Source organism: Schistocerca gregaria, chromosome 6, assembly GCF_023897955.1.
Source record: "Schistocerca gregaria isolate iqSchGreg1 chromosome 6, iqSchGreg1.2, whole genome shotgun sequence".
NCBI classification, from domain to species: Eukaryota; Metazoa; Arthropoda; class Insecta; order Orthoptera; family Acrididae; genus Schistocerca; species Schistocerca gregaria.
Window position 1 is genome coordinate 51,464,161 of NC_064925.1, and position 20,772 is coordinate 51,484,932.

General features: G+C 45.8%; 1 protein-coding gene across 2 annotated transcripts in view; it reads right to left on the reverse strand.

The window, feature by feature from the left end:
- The window catches only part of LOC126278201 (lipase 3-like), a 163,021-nt gene that overhangs the window by 117,628 nt on the left and 24,621 nt on the right, over positions 1–20,772 (reverse strand). For both annotated transcript variants that reach the window (XM_049978122.1, XM_049978123.1), the window contains exon 2: positions 14,924–15,061. In XM_049978122.1, coding sequence (XP_049834079.1) covers positions 14,924–15,040 — 117 coding nt within the window. In that variant the 5' untranslated portion in view covers positions 15,041–15,061. The remainder of the gene's footprint in view (positions 1–14,923; positions 15,062–20,772) is intronic.

Sequence of the window (20,772 nt, forward strand, 5' to 3'; positions counted from 1 at the left end):
GGCGGTGCACAAATGCTGCGCAGCTAGCGCCATTCGACGGCCAACACCGCGGTTCCTGGTGTGTCCACTGTGCCGTGCGTGTGATCATTGCTTGTACAGCCCTCTCGCAGTGTCTGGAGCAAGTATGGTGGGTCTGACACACCGGTGTCAATGTGTTCTTTTTTTCCATTTCCAGGAGTGTATTATACCCATGTACTATAAACTGACAGGTGTATTGAATGAACGAAAGTGATTAACATTGTGCATATGTATACCAGGGCCTTTACACAGCACACCAATTCTGATTCCTGGGTGAACGTATAAATTTTTAAAGTTCTCATTTGGTGTGGACGACAGGGAATCGGTGTGTCACACTTGGTATCTGGGGCACGGATGAAGTGCTGTGTTGCAGAAGGCACCGCGTTGCTAACAATACGTTACTAAATCGAGCCGAGCCGAAAACAAGGAGGGCAAATGGTGCAGTATGACGGCAGCTGTAACATACATATTGAAAAAAAAAATGCAAGCAGCAGAGGACTCCCGGGACAGCGGCGCTTGTCGTAATCACATGGTTTTTCAATTTTTGTTTTTTATTAAATCTTAATTTTACGGCATCCTGGGGCCCTTACATTATGTACTTATACACAGCGAACGTTTCGTTTTGCGAGCCCTTCGCTGTGGAGCTGTACATGTAACGTCCCTAACATTCCTCGGCGACCTGATACGGACAGAAAGTGTAGAGGCGAGAGGAACAGGCAATAACACAGACACCGCAGTGCGGACAAGTCCTGCGTAACCTCCGGATTTTATTTTATTTTGTTTTTGTCATCAGTCTTCTGACTGGTTTGATGCGGCACGCCACGAATTCGTCTCCTGTCCTAACCTCTTCGTCTCAGAGTAGCGCTTGCTACCTAATGAGAAGTAATGTGATAAAGGAATATTGTGACATCAATTAACGAAGTACGTTAACTTGAGAACTGTTTATAGACAGCATGAGTGAGTCATATGCTTAGGAAAAAATTTGTAAAGCGCAAATCGTCAGTTTATGCTACTGGGAAATTCAGGTAATGCCGTTGAGTATTTTGATAATTGTGGGTTTTATAACTTTGTTGTTTTAATAAATTGCTCATAAAAGCTATTAGTCGTTATTGGTTCAGTGTAAAGGATGGCCAATTTTATACTGATATCGGATTGGTTGTAATATATCTAAGGCAGTCGGGATACAACATGTTCGGGCATACTGTGTGGGTTAAAAGAATTGCTTTCTGGCGTCTGGAATGGATTCGGACCTCAGTATTGATCTTGTTCGGATGCGTGTGTTAGGATCCCTGAATAGAGGTAATAATTTTCCGGAATTATGAGGTAAACTGGACCGTGGAGTGCCGCAAAGTGAACACGATCGGGTGAGAAAGATGAGCGAGCGAATTTTAGATATTTCTGTGCATACCATGACTTTTTAACTAACTCAGACGTGCGCGGCACATATAAGAATCGTGATGGTGAACTCAGAGTTCGAATATTCAGAACGAATATTCAGTCGCATACAATACGGTTGCAAAGTTTTTGTCAACAGGATCGGTTGGACATCCTAAGCTGGATATTACGAGTTACTGTCATTGCGTGTGCGTAGTAACTTCAGACTACCATACACTTGGCTGTTATTTTGTATCAAAGAAGTCAGAATACAATAGAATTTTTATTGTAAGACACTTCCTTCTCCCAAGAGCTTGCGAAATGTTTGAAGCAATAAAAATTTTAGTTCGACGTGCAGATGTGTGGTACTGGTTCCACTACAGCTTCTCCAATAGAGAGACGTTACTCGTTCTCTGACAGATGAAGCGCAGCCTGAACTACAGAAGGAGAAATCACCGGAAGGTGAGTGGACACGTTTTCTGTGGGCAGAAACCAAACTGCGCCGTCTCCGTTACCTTGGCGTGGCGGAAAGAAGGCAGTAACTTGATCAGCACCGCAGGCTGCCACGGAAGAAGAAGAAATTCGAGGCAGCTCCCGCTGCTGAGAGTAGCGATGGTCTCGTTCTCGTGGTTGTGTCGTCAAAAGTGCCAGCCTTTAAATTACAGGTACATGTGGACACTCAGAACGAACTCGACAACCATTCCCGACGAATTTTATCTGACAGGTACCCGAAAAAAAAAAAATCGTGATCCAGCACGCTATTCACGGCCACACGCGAGTCTCAGAACCGGAGAACACATCGCCAAATTTAGTTGGACATTGCTGCCTCTCTCACCACCCTGCAGAAGACCACTTCCGTGTGTTCGGGCCACTTACTGATTCTGTTCTTGAGACACACTCTGAAGTTGATGAGATTGAAAGTTATGCACTGAAACCATGGCTACGACCTCAGAACAACAGCTCTTACGAGCAGGATTTCGTGCTCCCACACAACGCCGTTATAGGGTTATGCAGACTATGTAGAAGAATAGATCACTCAGAAGAAATGCTGACTGATATTGTCACTGAGCCGTAGTAAAGTTAGCTTTTAAAAGCGCGCCGCAGCGCGTAGCGTGAAGCAGTCGCCCTCCATTTTCTGGCGGTGGCGCCGTTGTCGCAATTGAAGGCTTCGGTGTCTCCCCCTAGCGGGAAAGGGGAAAAGTGGGCTGTTCGCGTGGGCTTAAGAAGTAGCTGTATGGGCTCTCGGGGAGAGTTGGCAGTCGGGGCATCAAGAAGCGACTTCTCTGCCGGTGGTAGAGGGACAGCACGCAGACCGCGGCATAAACGTAAGCGACGCGAGCAGCGGCTCCGTGGTATGGGGCGTTAACTGCTCGTCGTGAAAAGAATCTTCTGGAGCGTGGGTCCACAAGGGGCCTAATTTGCAGGTCGGCCGTATGCTGTCGACCGGCGAGGAAGTTCTGAAAATCGACGAGCCTTCTTGCGTCCGTTGAAACGGCTGGCAGCGGGCGGCTCCGCAGAGCATTCGGAGCTGCTGCGTTGTTTCAGTCCTGGTAGTCGTAACGCACCAGAAGCTGAGTATTGATTGTTAACAGATTTTATGAAGTTTAATTGAATTCAATTTACTTATTCTTGTTAATTATACCAGCCGTATATTTTGGGGGTTTCCCGCCATTCATTCTCGTCTGCCCACCCGCGGGAAGGTGGTAATATTAGAAGGGGTGGTCCTTTTGTCCCCTTTTTTAGGACGAAAGGGGGGGGCGGGGTGTGGAGTCAGAGTAACTCTCTGGTTCGTATTTCTTCTCTTCCCTCCCAGCTTACCTACGGGTTATTCGACTGTTACCCTCATCCATGTCTGTGAAAGTCTAAAGCACCAATGCCTGTTCTGTTTCAAATGGAAGGCACTAAGACCTGACCCATTCTCTCGCCTGCCATAACCAGTATTACTAGACTCACGTGTAAAAGGTGCTCTGAGAAAGGAGAAAAAACTCCTTTTGCCTCGTGGTAAGAACTAGTCAATTGCATAACGAATTCCTGCTCATCTGGGAGCTGTAACTTATGTAAAGGTTCGCAAATCCTACCTTGCGAGCGTGTATGTTTGCCGTACGTTAACTGGCAGAAATTTGTAAAATTAGTTTTTTTTTATACATTTTGGAAATGTTAACGTTATTAACTGTGAGTGTCCCCCCCCTCCCCTCCACCGGTGTGCCTGACTCATCCGTTTTGGTTTTTCTATTTTGAGAACTTTTGTAAACAGAATTGTCTTTATATGCTTTATATGTTGCAGATGAGTTAGATTCTGCGCCATTTAATGAGCCTGAGTGAGGCTGTTGTGGGCGGCCGTGGCTGCGGCTGTTGTAAAAAAATGGGAAATTTATCTGCCCAAAAGTGAAGTCATATATTCAAATTGTATTCATTTATTAATGGAGTAAAATTCACCTGTAATTTAGCTGAGCTTCAAATATTATACAGCGTTGCGTTGTATACGTTAAATTGCTTGCCTGTACTTGCCTTTTACTGGCCTGAAATTTTTTATAATAATTTAATAATTTAAAAGTTCTCTCCTGTTGTGAATTGTGACTTATTCGTTAAATTATTGTTTTTTAAATATCGTAAAGTCTTGCACCAAATTTGAATAAAGAGTGTTACTGAAAATTGTGTGTAATTTGACCAGTTATTACTTGGCACCTACTTCCACTTTACATTTTGTGTATTAATTGTGATTAGTAACCTTTTGGTGAACCAGTAGTAAATTTTACGGTTCAGTTATCAAGTTCTAAGAATAAATCTTATCTAAGACGAAAACTGTTGGCAGTTATTTAATGCACGACCACATGGTGTGCCAGCGGGAGGTTGTTGCCCGACAGGACGAAGCGAGTCCACAGTCAGCCACGTCCCGTCGGTTGCCTCCCGCTGTATGCCATGGGCCTCCACGGTTGGTTGTGTGACCAGTAGGCATGAGTCCCCTCCAGTGGGCACTTACTCTGTCGTGAGAGGTCTCTGCTTGACTCCCTTCTGGAGAAGAATGACGTAGGCAGAGCAGAACAAACACTGGTAGCAGTTACTTCTGTAAAATACGTGGGAGTATGCGAACGGAACGATTTGGTTGCCCCCGCGGTATGCTATGGGCCCCCACAGTTGGTTGTGACCAGTAGGTATGAGTCCCCTCCAGTGGGCACTTACTCTGGCGTGGGAGGTCTCTGCTTGAAGCCCTTCTGGAGAAGAATGGCGCAAATAAAGCAACGTGGCAGAGTAGATGGTCTATACCTGATGGCATGGGCGGCCGCGGTGGTCTCGCGGTTCTAGGCGCGCAGTCCGGAACCGTGCGACTGCTACGGTCGCAGGTTCGAATCCTGCCTCCATGGATGTGTGTGATGTCCTTAGGTTAGTTAGGTTTAAGTAGTTCTAAGTTCTAGGGGACTGATGACCACAGCAGTTGAGTCCCATAGTGCTCAGAGCCATTTGAACCAACCTGATGGCATGGGAACGCCGAGGAACGAGCACTGGTGGTCGCAGGGACAGTGAGTGAGCGTGCTGTGGCAGTCACTGAGGGCGCGAATACTGTGCGCTACTAGCAACTTTCTTTTTGTGACGTGTCATGGATGAGTTCTTGTGAGAGTGTATGGGGCTGTGTTTGGAGCTCACGTGCGCGCAACGGCGAACTTATCAGCGCCGCACGTATAAACTGCCTCCTCACTCGCCTTGACCATCCAGTTATACTGTTTCACACGCCTTAACACAACGCTCAAAAAATGAAACGTCCTGTACCTGGGATTAAAACAAAAATAAAACAACAGAGGAGCTAAAAGAGAGGCATATGGAAACATGACTGGCTGATCACTAACAGAAACGTCTGTGATCCAGTCCTCCTGTTAGCACGTTGAAAGCATCTACTTAAAATTTTAAAAACATGTCAGACGAAATACGAAAGGTGAAGTCTCTCACCACATTCGTTTGAAAATTACGCAAAACAGAGAGCAGATTTGGCGCAAATCTGACGCTGCCCGCTGGTAGGAAAATAAAACACAGTCTAGCGACATGTGGCGCACAGCGATCTGTACGCCACAACTACCACACATTGGAGGGTTCTCCCACCGAAGCAAGAAGCCATGCCTCGTAGGGCTGACTCCTACGAGAAGACGTCTAAGGAGAACCGCGTTCCATCGCAGCGGCTGGAGGGAGGTATGCGACAGCCGCGTAGTGGGCTTTTCAAGCCGGAGACTGTATCTCAACAGCGAGGCGACAACACGCAGTGGGATGGCACGCCGCTCTAACCGATAATCGTGACACGCCTCCTTGCCCGCTACTTCTGCCCTTTCGTTCCCCGCAGTGCCCATGTGTCCAGGTACCCAGCAGTATGACACCTCCTTTCCCAGGCGATGTCGCTGGAGGAGGGTGTCCTGGATAGTTCGGAGCACTTCATCTGCTGGGTACAGGCGTTGTAGAGTGTGAAAGGCACTCGGAGACTCGGGAGATACAAGAAATTTAATAGTCGAATTGTACCTCATCTGCTTCAGGGCCTGCGAGGTCGCACATAGTTCTTGTCGCAGTTGGACCTTGAAGACACGATCAGGTAAAACAGCACACTGACCAACAGCGTCCCTCTGTTTTGACCCATCCGTGAAACCTCTCTAATGGTGTGGAGCTCAGTTAAAACGTCCTTGAGTAATGAGTGCAGCCTCTTCTGTACTGTACTAAATCTAAAATTACTCTGGGCCTCTGCAGTAAACGCCGACCGCTGTGGCCGGGCGGGTCTAGGAGCTTCAGTCCGGAACCGCGCTGTTGCTACGGTCGCAGGTTCGAATCCTGCCTCGGGCATGGATGTGTGTCATGTCCTTAGGTTAGTTGTGTTTAAGTTGTTCTAAGTTCTAGGCGACTGATGACCTCAGAAGTTAAGTCCCATAGTGCTCAGAGCCATTTGAACCATCTGCAGTAAACAAGATGGCAGATGATTAGGATTTGCGGTTGTATTTGCTCCATACCAGGTGACATCAGCATATGCTGCACGCAGATCGGAAATGGCCTTCTTGCTCGTGGACGATTGGATAAAAGACGTTCCAGGGGTGGTCCAACCCCATTCTGGTATGCAGGTGAGGTAGGAGCTGTGAGGAACTTACGTGCCTGACGCTCCATGGGGAACTGCCGCCGGGTGGTGAGCGGCGGTTCCCCAGCCTCAGCACAGAGACTGGTCCTGCAAGTAACTGCGGCCACTCTAAACCCCTCATCGTGGAGAGCGTCAATAATCTTCAGGTAACAAAGGCTCGCTGACACACACTGTGCAGCCGTAGTCCAGCTGTGAACGCACAAAAGCCCTATGAAACTAGAGAAAACGCACCCTGTCCGTTCCCAAAGGCCTGTCGTTAAGGCACGATATTCAGTGCCTTCTTGTTTCTGGAATTCAGGTCTCTCGGGGATGTTAACCACAATACGTTGAAGACAAAAATGAGGCCCAGAAATGTCACTCAGCCTTTAAAATATAGAACGGTGTCCGTCAAATGCAAACTAAAAATATGACGAGAACGTTTAAAATGAACACACACACTTACCTGGAGGAAAATGAAAATTCGTCTTTGCAGGCAACTCCTCTAACTTCCGCACTGTAAGTTGTAACCGACAAGTCGCTGTTGCAGTACTCGAGAAGGAACGGGAAGTAGTAAAATCGTCCACAAATATAGAGCACTGTACAGGATGCCTTATCGTAGACGTGAATCTGTTTGTGGCTATAGCAAATAGTGTAACGCCCAAAATACTGCTCTGAGGATCATCATTCTACTGTTCAAAATTGACTGCCAGCAAGTCACCAATCCAAGACCTAAAAAACAGCTTAGTCGGAGGGAGGTGGCCAAGAAAGCAACACTGAACGAGTTGCATGAGGCTATTGTAGTGTCACATGCCTTACTGATATTCAAGAACACGTCGAGGCAGTGATGTTTACGTAGGTAAGTCTGCTAAAAAACCGCCTGTAGTATTATCAGGTTCTGACAGTGCACCAGAACCTCCGGAGTCCATACTGGGAACAGCTAAAGAGTTTCCTGGTCACCAACAACCATGTCAGACGACGGTTCACCATTCACTCCAGTGTCTTTTCTAAGCACCTCGTAACGACGACACTCCAGTAACTACAGGGACATGTGCTGTACTTCCGTGGTTTGAGGGGAGGTAATAGAATTACCTCTTGCACGAATTGCGAAAGTGGCCTACCTGCCATATAAGATTAAAACATTCGAGGGTGATTTCCTTTAACGCTGCTGGCAAATGGCGAACCATGCAGTACCAGATTTCGCCGTGACCAGGAGCAATATCACGAGTCTCAGGCAGTGCTGATTCCAGTTCCCACATGGTGAAAGGGCAATTGTAAGAATCAGAGTTGTTAGCTCTAAACTCCAACTTGCCTGCCTCTGTAGTCACACGGCAGCGGCCAAACGCCAGATCCAGGCTGACATTAGCAATAAAAGCTGCCAGATGCTCTGCCATAGTCTGAGCGATGTCTCCTGGTGTTGTGAGGAGACACCCCTGTTTCAGCACTGCTGCTAATTGGTAAAGGCCTGTGTTTACTGGAAATCCTCCTGATGGCTTCCCAAACTCTTACGCACCAAGTTGAACGGTTGATGGAGTCCAGCAACGCTTGCTATGACTTTTTCTTGATCTCTTTAAATACGTGTCGAATCTTCGCTCTCGTGACCTGAAAGACTATAAGGTCGCCTGTTGTCGAGCGGCATTTAAACGAGGAAAGAGCCACACGCCTGTCTCGAATTGCTGAGCTAAACTCCCTGGTCAATCACGGAACGTTGTCTCCAGCTGGCTGCACAGAGTCCAGTTAGCCCTGATGACCACCCATTTCGCTGGGTTGTGCTCTAGCAATCCTCCATCTAGTAAGTGGATCCACAGTGGGAAGTGGTCATTGGAATGTAGGCCATCAGTTGCTTCCACTGAAATGAGTCTGCAACAGTGGGAGAGCAGAAGATGTCGATGGCTATCCAGCAGCAGCTGGGAAATAGGTGGGGGGCTGCCCATGCTCAGTTCTGAAGACATCATAAGGTTCTCCAAGATCCGTCTGCTAGAGCAAATATAGGTTCAGCTCCGTAATACATTATGGGCGTTGACATCGCCCAGTAAGAGAAATAGATGGAGGAGTTGTTCAATAAAGCCCATGAGAGCCTCAGAGTCTATCACATCTTGTGAAGTTGAATAGAGTGAACAGATGCTGACGTTCTGGCGCACGTGAACTCCATTGTCCACTGCTTGTAGTCCAGTAACCAAGGAGATAAGAACAACAACCCATCCCTTGGCTCTGCCCTCAGTCAGGTCGTCTTTTTGTGGAGGTTATAGCCCTATATTACAGAGGCATCAGTGGCTTTAAAATGCGTTTCTTCTAAACATAGGCACAACGGGAGTTCCTGTGCTAGCACGTTCAGTTTCTCAACAAACTGTGAGCCATCTACCATGGCTGTTGCCCTTTCATCCTGTCTTTCTGCCAGGGAGAGGAGTCCGCATAGGGGAGGCTCGACGTTGGGTCAAAATGCTTTTCCATGTCTGATGTCAGGGCAATTATCTCTACAGAAGAATCATAACAGGCGTTAGAGAGGATGATGTCGATATCATCTGACTGTTTACTTCATGATTCTGTCAGTGGTGGATCCTTCACATTTGGCTTTTTGCCATGGGTAGGCTTCAGAGCGACAACCACTGCAGTGATAGTGGGAGAGCTGGACAGTGGACCAGACTGCATCTTTTGAGGAGCAAGGCGGTCCACAACGTCGGCTAACACGGCCTTGTCTGGTGTTTTGAAAGGAAGTGTAGGCCTTGAGGTAAGAACAGCAGCAGAAGAGTGCTGTCACACGCAGGTGCTGGTGCTGACACTTGCCGCCTCCATTTGTGTAGCAGCATCAGCTTTCTGAAATCACTGCTTGACAACAGAATCAAAGGAGGCTCGAATGTTGGAGGCTGCACGGCTTTATGAATCTTTTTGGTCTCACTATAGTGTATCCGCCTTATGGTTTTCATCTCTTGTATATTCCATTCTTCAAGGCAGATGCATCAGTCCCTACTCAAAACAGGGTGAGCCCCACAGAAGTTCACACACTTTGGAGCAGATGAACTTCCGACTTCATACTGGGCAGCCTTAACACATTTGCCGAAAGTGGCTTCTCGCATCAAAGAGTTGTGTGGGGACCAAAGCACTCGCATTTAAAACAGTGCACTAAGTTGATGACATAGTGCCATATGACTGATTCGAGAAAATCAACCTTAATATGGTCTGGGAGCTCAGTGCTTTTAAATGTGCAGGTGAACGAGTCGATTAGTCAGATCTACCTCCATCCTTTTCATAATATTCTGCACCCCTACAAAGCTTTCTTGGGCCCACTAAACTTGCAGGTCTTCTTTGGCGATTTATTTATTTATTTATTTACACGTCTGCTTCCGTAGGACCAAATTGAGGAGAAAATCTCCAAGATCATAGAACGTGCCAGTACATGAAATTACAACATAAAAGTAATAACAGATAAAATATAACGTTTATGAACCCAAAAAAGGCAGGCCATAAGTTTAAGTAAACGGAATCATCAATATGACACAAGAATCAACTAATTTCTCTAGGAACTCCTCAACAGAATAGAAGGAGTGACCCATGAGGAAACTCTTCAGTTTTCATTTGAAAGCAAGTGGATTACCGCTAAGATTTTTTAATTCTTGTGGTAGCTAATTGAAAATGGATACAGCAGTATACTGGACACCTTTCTGCTTTACTACTGAGTACTGTAGTAAAAAGTGTTCAAATGTGTGTGAAATGTTATGGGACTTAACTGAGAAGGGCATCAGTCCCTAAGCTTAAACACTACTTAACCTAAATTATGCTAAGAACAAACACACACACACACACACACACATGCCAGAGGGAGGACTCGAACCTCCGCCGGGACCAGCCGGTACTTTAATCGTTAGGGAAACTGACCATTCTTAAAACAAAAATTACAAATATGGCTAAATGCAGGGCTAACATGTGGAACACAGTACTTTAATATTCTGCTAGGCACTCCATCATATCCGCAAGATCTTTACTCTTCAGTCCACCAGGTCTCTACATGTCGCAACAGTTTCACTATAGTTTTATGTGAAATGCAGTCTCAGTGGTACATTAGTCAAGATTTTTGACCTTCTGCACGTTTGTCACTTGTTAGAAACTTTTCACAACCGCTTAACCGATTTTAGCGTACCTGCAATTCACTCTGAACCTTTTCAACCGTAAAAGGGTGAGACTTTTTTCAAAACTTCCCTGTTTCCTTTTAACCAACAAAACTTGCTGTGACAAGCAGCACTAATCCTGTTACTATTCAAACTGGGATGCTCAAACAGTTGGGAGGACTGGATAGATGAGCCCTATTACTTGACTGGGTATTGGTTCCTTTCTGGGGTCCTCCTTCCGCTGGGAGGGGGAAGCGAAATTTGGAGGGACCCATCCTGGTTCCACGAATAGCTGTGGATATACAAGTCCACCTAGACAAAGCCTTATATGCCTAAGGAAGCCATACACAACTGAGTTGTGACAGGTTTTCCAGAGGTTGTCCACTAACGACTGTTCCATCCCAACAGCCATCCATCTCGTTAGTGCACAGTGTACCTTTAGGTTTCTTGTAGAGGTTTTTACTATTCTCGCGAACTGGGTAGTCAAACCAAGAGCCCTGTTCCCTGTGACACAGGACGTACCACAGCCGCGCTGCACAGTGGTCGCTGAAGCGTGTCCAGAGCTTACAATGACAGAGGACTGGTGGTGCTTCCCGGTCCCCAGCTCAGGAACCTCGGGGTCGCCAAGCCTGTAACCAGCAAACCAATGCTGAGCCCCTGGGTCTAGCAAATAAGAAATAATTTACGTGACTCTTTTACCGTATGAACAGCAAAAGTGTAGTAAGTGATAAGTTTTTTCTCATCATTCTTTGGTAGTTGTCAGGGAGAAAAAGTTTCGTAAACGTGTGAAATTATGTTTAAATTTTGTTTCAAGTCTCCCACCCCCACCCTCAGTCCTTTGGCAGGTAGGCTCTTTTCAGTGTCTGATGGGTGTACCATGTTCGGTTCAAATCGTTTCTGTGGCTTAGGAGGAGATGTGGAAAATAGATTCATGCTTTCTGTTATACTCACTGATCAACACCCACGTCATACTGAAATTTGCTTTATTAGGTGTAGCCAGGTCCCAATTAATTTTACAACAGATAACCTTCACAGCTGCAGAATACTAACGCGAATTCTTTAGAGGCGAATGGAAAAACTAGGAGAAGCCGACCTCGGGAAACATCAGTTTGGATTCCGTAGAAATGTTGGAACACGTGAGGCAATACTGACCCTACGACTTATCTTAGAAGCTAGATTAAGGAAGGGCAAACCTACGCTTCTGGCATTTGTAGACTTAGGGAAAGCTTTTAACAATGTTGACTGGAATACTCTCTTTCAAATTCTGAAAGCCGGCCGAAGTGGCCTTGCGGTTCTGGCGCTGTAGTCTGGAGCCGCGAGACTGCTACCGTCGCAGGTTCGAATCCTGCCTCGGGCATGGATGTGTGTGCTGTCTTTACGTTAGTTAGGTTTAACTAGTTCTAAGTTCTACGGGACTAATGACCTCAGAAGTTGAGTCCCATAGTGCTCAGAGCCATTTGAACCATTTTGAACCAAATTCTGAAGGTGGCAGGGGTAAAATACAGGGAGCGAAAGGCTATTTACAATTTGTACAAAAACCAGATGGCAGTTATAAGAGTCGAGGGACATGAAAGGGAAGCAGTGGTGGGGAAGGGAGTGAGACAGGGTTGTAGTCTCTCCCCGATGTTATTCAGTCTGTAAAAGGAGCAAGCAGTGAAGGAAACAAAAGAAAAATTCGCAGTAGGTATTAAATCTATGGAGAAGAAATAAAAACTTTGAGGTTCGCCGATGACATTGTAATTCTGTCAGATACAGCAGAGGACTTGGAAGGGCAGTTGAAAAGAATGGATAGTGTCTTGATAGGAGTGTATAAGATGAACATCAACAAAAGCAAAACGAGGATAATGGAATGTAGTCGAATTAAGACGAGTGATGCTGAGGGAATTAGATTAGGAAATGAGACACTTAAAGTAGTAAAGGAGTTTTGCTGTTTGGGGAGAAAAATAACTGATGATGGTCGAAGTAGAGAGGATATAAAATGTGGACTGGCAATGACAAGAAAAAAGCGTTTCTCAAGAAGAGAAATTTGTTAACATCGAGTATAGATTTAAGTGTCAGGGAGTCGTTTCTGAAAGTATTTGTATGGAGTGTAGCCATGTATGGAAGTGAAACATGGACGATAACTAGTTTGGACTAGAAGAGAATAGAAGCTTTCGAAATGTGGTGCTACAGAAGAATGGTGAAGATTAAACGGGTAGATCACATAACTAATGAGGAAGTATTGAATAGGATTGGGAGAAGAGACGTTTGTGGCACAACTTGACAAGAAGAAGAGATTGGTTGGTAGGACATATTCTGAGGCATCAAGGGATCACCAATCTAGTACTGGAGGGCTGCGTGGAGGGTAAAAATCGTAGAGGGAGACCAAGAGACGAATACACAATGTAGATTCAGAAAGATGTAGGTTGCAGGAGGCACTGGGAGATGAAGAAGCTTGCACAGGATAGGGTAGCATGGAGAGCTGCATAAAACCAGTCTCAGGGCTGAAGGCCACAACAACAACCTTCTTTGGAAAATAAAAAGGCTTTTCTCCTGCCCAAATATTTAATATCAAAACACGGATACACAACCTTAATAAAACTGACTTTTATATCTGAACTGGTTTTACGTTCCTTGTTAGTGCTCTCTCGATGCTCTCCCGCGGATGCCGAGGAGTTAGGCGGGCGCCGCTTCCGGGTCGAAGACTGGCGTATAGAAGACGGGCACCTGGTCGATCGGGCTGCGACGATGTTTCCTCCTGGCGGCGGTCCGCGGCGGGTCGAAAGACGCCGGTTTGCTGTCCTGCCGTCTATTTACCCCGCGGGTCTAGTCTTCCTCCGCGGATTCTGCTGCGAGGATTGGCGGCCGTTGGCGCTACCCTATTGGCGGATGGCGATGTCATCGTATTATCATCCGCGTCGGAAAGAGGGGTGGCGCGCGGGCGTATTCCGCGGCTGCTTTCATGTTTGGCGGGAAACGTCTCTATTGCCGGCTAGCGGAACGCGCCGGAACTACGTAGCAGGTGCGGCTTGTTCTGCAGCGGTAGCCGCCCGTTGTATTGCCGTGGTTGTGCGCGCCCACGGCACTTGTCTTATACAGGATGTTACAAAAAGATACGGCCAAACTTTCAGGAAACATTCCTGACACACAAAGAAAGAAAATATGTTACGTGGACATATGTCCGGAAACGCTCACTTTCCATGTTAGAGCTCATTTTATTACTTCTCTTCGAATCACATTAATCATGGAATGGAGACACACAGCAACAGAACGTACCAGCGTCACTTCAAACACTTTGTAACAGGAAATGTCAAAATGTCCTCCGTTAGCGAGGATACGTGCATCCACCCTCCGTCGCATGGAATCCCTGATGCGCTGATGCAGCTCTGGAGAATGGCGTCTTGTATCACAGCCGTTCACAATACGAGCACGAAGAGTCTCTACATTTGGTACCGGGTTTCCGTAGACAAGAGCTTTCAAATGCCCCCATAAATGAAAGTCGAGAGGGTTGAGGTCAGGAGGGCGTGGAGGCCACGGAATTGGTCCACCTCTACCAATCCATCGGTCACCGAATCTGTTGTTGAGATGCGTAAGAACACTTCGACTGAAATGTGCAGGAGCTCCATCGTGCATGAAGCATATGTTGTGTCGTACTTGTAAAGGCACATGTGCTAGCAGCACAGGTGGAGTATCCCGTATGAAAACATGATAACGTGCTCCATTGAGCGTAGGTGGAAGAACATACTGACGAAACTAAAATGAGCTCTAACATGGAAATTAATCGTTTTCGGACACATGTCCACATAACATCGTTTCTTTATTTGTGTGCGAGGAATGTTTCCTGATAGTTTGGCCGTACCTTTTTGTAACACCCTGCATACAGTATGTACATCCATCCATCAGGATTCTTTGTTGGTGCTCGAGTGACACACTATGCCAATGAAGATCTTATTGTTGATAACACTAATATAACCTGTACGATCTATTGCAGATTGAAGAGCTGCAGCACGTAATCTCCACTAGATACATATTTGTGTGTAGTCCATAGGCGCCTAACTGCAGCGTTGCCGTCCCTTCCCCAAGCTCCCCTTCCAGCGTCACTGGCCCAGAAAAGGGCAGCTTCCTTTGTGAGCAGTCTGCTGTGCGTTATGCTCAAGTATTACCAAATTTGAGGTCCGCAGCTACCTCTAAATCTTATCTTGGAGTATAGTTTTGGCGTTATTTGGTAGTCGAGCATGAAAACGAAAGGAGATTCTGTCCGCAAAACTTTTCAGAGAGCCCTAGCACAATAATTGCAAATAGTAAATGTCACAGCCTTCCCCTGATTCTGTGCTACTGGATGGAACACATCACGCGTGACGTGGAGCCTCACCATGGTGGCGTAGACCGCCGGGTCTGCCGGAGGTTGGCTGCCGGCAGGAGGAGAGGTGAGGTTCAGCGTGGCCAGGAGCAGCGAGGCGGCGGCGGACAGCAGGCTGGAGGGCTCCATCCCCCTGGTCTGCGGTGGACCCTGCAGGAAAGAGAGCAAAGTCAGCCTCAGTGTGAGCAGAGAACAAAGCGACAGCGAAAATAGAGCGACTCTGTCCACCCTTGTCCACAGTCCTGCAACCTATCGGGAAGTACATTGTCGCCTCCACAGTTACTCAGATTATTTCTCAGGTGACAGTTTGTGAGCGTACTATTGCATAACTGCCCGCCTCAGAATCGACAATAGCCTCTTTCGAGAACGTGGAGAGTAATGGTTAAGAGCGGTGCGCGAGATTTCGTCGTAGGCGCCACTAGGATTGCCTGAGACGTGACTTAACAGAAGAGCAACTGATGAATTTCCAGAACTGGGTAGAGCTTTCACGACAGTAGTATATTTTTTATATTACTGCTTCGTCAGTAAGTGTCAATGAGTTATTAGGTAGTAGCTGCAGCCTGCGGCCAAACAGTTATTTACAAAAAAACGAGTCAAAAGTCCTTGGACACCTTCACAAGTTGGAATGTGATGATGGGAACATAGGTTTGACGTGGGCCGCAACTTTTGGAGTGAATGTCATTCATGGTCGCCATCTTTAAATCGGCCATTTTGGATTCAAGTCATTTTTTTAATGGGAAGAGGGGTGCATGACACATCAAATAACACTCGCTTGAGCTCTGGAATTGAGTGGTGTAATCTGTTTTTGTCCATCAAAGTTGGGAAAGTACCTTGATACCGACTGCTACAACAGATGTTCTACGTGTTGTCCATCCCGTGCGATGCACAACTGTAGTGGCCGCAACCACTCTGGCTGCACACGGAGGAGAGAGTCTCCTGCAATTTGGTCACAGGCGTGTTGTATGCGTTCCTCCAGGTCTCTCAAATCGCAGATGCTCTCAGCGTACACTATCTGCTTAAGATGTCCCCATAGATAAAAATCAAGGGGCGACCACTCCACGGGACCACGGCGACCAATCCACTTCCCTGGCAGTTTTTCCTCCAACCATTCGCGGACACCAATGCTATAATGTGAAGGGGCTCCATCGTGCCGAAAATAAGATGTGAAAATGCCGTCAGCGTTCAGTGTGGAAGGAAACACAAGGTGTTGCAGCAGCATCAGATATTGTGGAGCAGTTAAGGTGTTGTAAATGAAAAATGGCCCAATTATGAGGGTGTGCCATATGCCACTCCACACCACACCATCACCTTCGCTGGACTATGTTCTCCAATTGGGGCCACCCAGTTCGCATTTGCGTCTCTCCAGTATAGACAATTATGTCGATTAACCTCCCCGTTCAAAGTGAAATACGCCTCATCGCTGAACAGTATGCCCTTGGCAAACGAAGGATCCATTTCGTGTTGTTCAGTAGCCCACGGGCAGAACTCCAACCGGCGATCAGGGTCATCCTCTTTAAGTCGATGTTGCATCTGCAGCTTGTAAGCATACCATTCATTGGTGTGCAATATCTGGACAATGGAGGCTTGGCATTATTCCACATGTTAGGGCCACACGACGGGTACTTCGTTTAGGACTTTTCACAAACGATGCAACAACCGCAGTTGCAGTTTCCTCATTGGTGGCAGTCCTATGTCGGCCACTACGTGCCCTATCGTGAACAGAGTCCGTCTCCCGGAATTTGGTGATCACGTGAGCCACCGTGCTGTGCGATGCCGACTCTCAGTCTGGGTGCTGTCTGTTGCAGTCAGCTGCTATTGTTCGGTAGCTGCGTTCTCCTGATATAAGGATGATTTCGATCTTCTGTTCACGTGTCAGACCCATTTTAGATCACTTGGTACAAAGAGAGACATGAGTCGGTATCAAGGTAACTTTGAACATTAATAACTTCTAAACTGTACAAGATAGACAAAAACAAATTACACCACTCAATTCCAGAGCTCAAGCGAGTGTTATTTGATGTGTCATACCCCCATTCCCATTAAAAAAAGATTTGAATCCAAAATGGCGGATTTCAAGATGGCGTCCACGAATGACATTCACTCCTAAAGTTGCGCCCCATGTCAGACCTATGTTCCCATCATCACATTTCAATTTTCCCTTTAATCTTCCAACTTATGAAGGTGTCCAAGGACTTTTGACTCGCCCTGTATTAATGCCGAAACTCACTAGCCGCGTCATGTGACATTACGAAAGTTATCTCTTGGAGGTATTGAGAAGCGAGCCACTTGCAGCTCAGCGAAAGACGCGGGAAAAGAAAAGACTAATTTTGAGACGAAGGGACAACCTGATGTTGTACGTGTTGCTCACAACTCACTCTTTTCCTTAAGGAAAAAGTTTTAAGTGTCCGAGTAGCGAATAACAGAATGTGCCAGGAAAAGGAAAAAATAGTTTCACGACTTATAAAGGAGCAAGATCAGCAGCAGGGTGGGGGAGGCAAGGCGGACAGGGTCGACTGCCGAGGCCTGGCAACGGTGTCTCCCCCTCCTACTACCGAGGTGCGCCATGACAATGTTTTTCTTTAAATTACAAATCAGCTCTACAAGGGATCCATAGACAAAAATTATGACACCATGTGAACTAAAAACAGCCATTTTACCCCCTGGGATCACCTTACCTAAGCTGGTGGCAACTAAGAGGCGGTTGACATTTCAACGGACATAACCAGTCGTCAATTGTCGTAGTGTCTAAAGCCTTTGCACGCAGTCAGAGTCTGTCTCTGTTATCCTACGGTGATCGTGGAAACATCACGTCTGTTATTCAACTTCTTCTCACACCCAGCACACACCAGCTGGTCGGCGAGGTTCATGAACCACTACCGCAAATACACTACTGGCCATTTAAATTGCTACACCAAGAAGAAATGCAGATGATAAACAGGTATTCATTCGACAAATATATTATACTAGAACTGACATCTGGTTACATTTTCACGCAATTTGGGTGCATAGACCCCGAGATATCAGTACCCAGAACAACCACCTCTGGCCGTAATAACGGCCTTTATACGCCTGGGCATTGAGTCAAACAGAGCTTGGATGGCGTCTACAGGTACAGCTGCCCATGCAGCTTCAACACGATACCACAGTTCATCAAGAGTAGTGACTGGCGTATTGTGACGAGCCAGTTGCTCGGCCACAATTGATCAAACGTTTTCAATTGGTGAGAGATCTGGAGAATGTGCTGGCAAGGGCAGCAGTCGAACATTTTCTGTGTCCAGAAAGGCTCGTACAGGACCTGCAACATGCGGTCGTGCATTATCCTGCTGAAATGTAGGGTTTCGCAGGGATCGAATGAAGGGTAGAACCACGGATCGTAAAACATCTGAAACGTAGTCCACTGTTCAGTGCCGTCAGTGCGAATAAGCGGTGACCGAGACTTGTAACCAATGGCACCCCATACCATCACGTCGGGTGATACGCCAGTATGGCGATGACGAATGCATGCTTCCAATGTGCGTTCACCGTCATGTCGCCAAACACGGATGCGACCATCATGATGCTGTAAACAGAACCTGGATTCATCCGAAAAAATGACTTTTTGCCATTAGTGCACTCAGGTTCGTTGTTGAGTACGTGATGACCTCAACACACAGGAAAAATAATTATCTTAATCTGAACTATGAAATCCAAAATTCTAGTTGGAAAACCACACTCTTTGTTATATTTCTCAATTGGTCACAATCCCACTTTTTTATGAACTGAAAACTCTAATATTTACGAGAAACTGCTCTGAAATTAACCTGAACCGACAAAATTGTATATATATATATATATTCTGAAACTTCAAAGACATCTAAGACAATATCTGAAAGGAATTAGGAAAAGTGACAAAATTCCGTGAATCACACACAATACTGTTAATAATCGCATGAACACTGGGGGGTTTCACCATACATCTACCCACTTTTGAGCATAACCAGTGTCTCTGAATACTACGACTCGTAGCAATACAATATCAAAAACTTTTATTACTGCGTAAACAGTCCCTACGTTATTTGACAGCTGACATGTCAGGAAATGCACCAATACGGGAATGGCAGCTTTTACGTTATTGGTCAGAACGCCGTAATTTTCGCGCGAAGCCATATTTCGCGACAAAATACTCTTATTAGTCACTGTCATATATCTAGTCTCATAACAATATATAAAACTACATAAAATAACAACAATAATTTTGACAATCAAGGAGAATTAGTTCTAATGAGAGGAAGAAGTTTATATTTACTGGTATTTCAACAATGACTACCAGGCAACTTTTAATTCACTGATTGTAATTTTATTTTCGTTCGCAGAAAGCAAACATAAACTAAACAAAAAATTTAATTAAACAGAGTCTGTAATTCTTATACTTTTAATAGAGAAAGAAAGTTTCTAGGTCAGGAGATAGCGTTCGGCGAAATCTCTTAACTTTTTGTTTCACACGAAGCGTTGCGTTGGGCAGCACGATGTCGGCGGGTTACGATGATGAGAGCAGGATACAGCCAGTTCCGTTGGTCAATCTTCTCCGTCGAAACGCAAATAAAGTTCCGGCACAGCTGTATCATTAACCCCGTGGTGATTAACAAACCACAAGACGCCAGTATACGACCGTTGTTGACATGTCCTCTCTTTCAAAGTACATTACGTAGACATCGCTCGTTTTTACACTTTATGCACTGTCCGTGACGCTATCGTCCATAATCACACAGTTCGTCAGATTCATATAGTCTTAGCCACAAATATAATGTTCACAGAATTGTTCTTGTTTGTGAAGCAAACCGTAAACAATGTCTACTCTGTTCTCGCATTTCAAACTTCGACAACATCACTGAAAGTCATTTATATTAAACAGTTAATTAAAGTCTTCAATTTCACGGCTTGATAGAATGTGATATACAACAGTTCCACCACCCAAAACCAATGCCAGCAAAGTTCATTCGCGTAAGAGCACAGTTCGTGTAATGTTAGCGGCACTTCCACAATCCGGTATATTTGCTCTTAAAGTTCGCTGGCGATGACATTACATACCGCAGTGGTAAAGAGATTTAACAATCTGATAGTTCGGTATCACTGCGCATACTATTACGTATACTTTTCATAAAACACTTTACTATTTTCCCGCGCACGCTTCACAGACACATCATCCACCATCCCCTCTACTACATAACAACCTTTCGACTATCGACATCACTATCGCTGTCCCTTGTCTATAGATGTGATATCGTTATCGTAAATTACATAAATCTTTGTACATATTATTGACTGCATTTTTCACAATTAATAATATTCCAAAAGAGAACTTTACAAACTTTACCACACGCACGACGCAAGAAACATACTTATCCATTGGCAAACGAAATAATCACAATTACATCTTTACATTTAAAAACCACAGTAGACTGTTACATAATCACAATTAGAAATGCCCATATGAACAAAAGAAAAAGAATAGAAATCTAAAGAAAATCACTAAAAAAAATTTATATGCGTAATTAGCAATGCCTTCACAAGTACACCATCGTAGGTGCTCCTGTCTGTGATGGAGCGTAAAGAGCAATCGCAGCCATGGTCTCCGAGCTGATAGTCCATGCTGCTGCAAACGTCGTCGAACTGTTCGTGCAGATGGTTCTTGTCTTGCAAACGTCCCCATATTTTGACTCAGGGATCGAGACGTGGCTGCACGATCCGTTACAGCCATGCGGATAAGATGCCTGTCATCTCGACTGCTAGTGATACGAGGAGGTTGGGATCCAGCACAGCGTTCCGTATTACCCTCCTGAACCCACCGATTCCATATTATTCTAACAGTCATTGGATCTTGA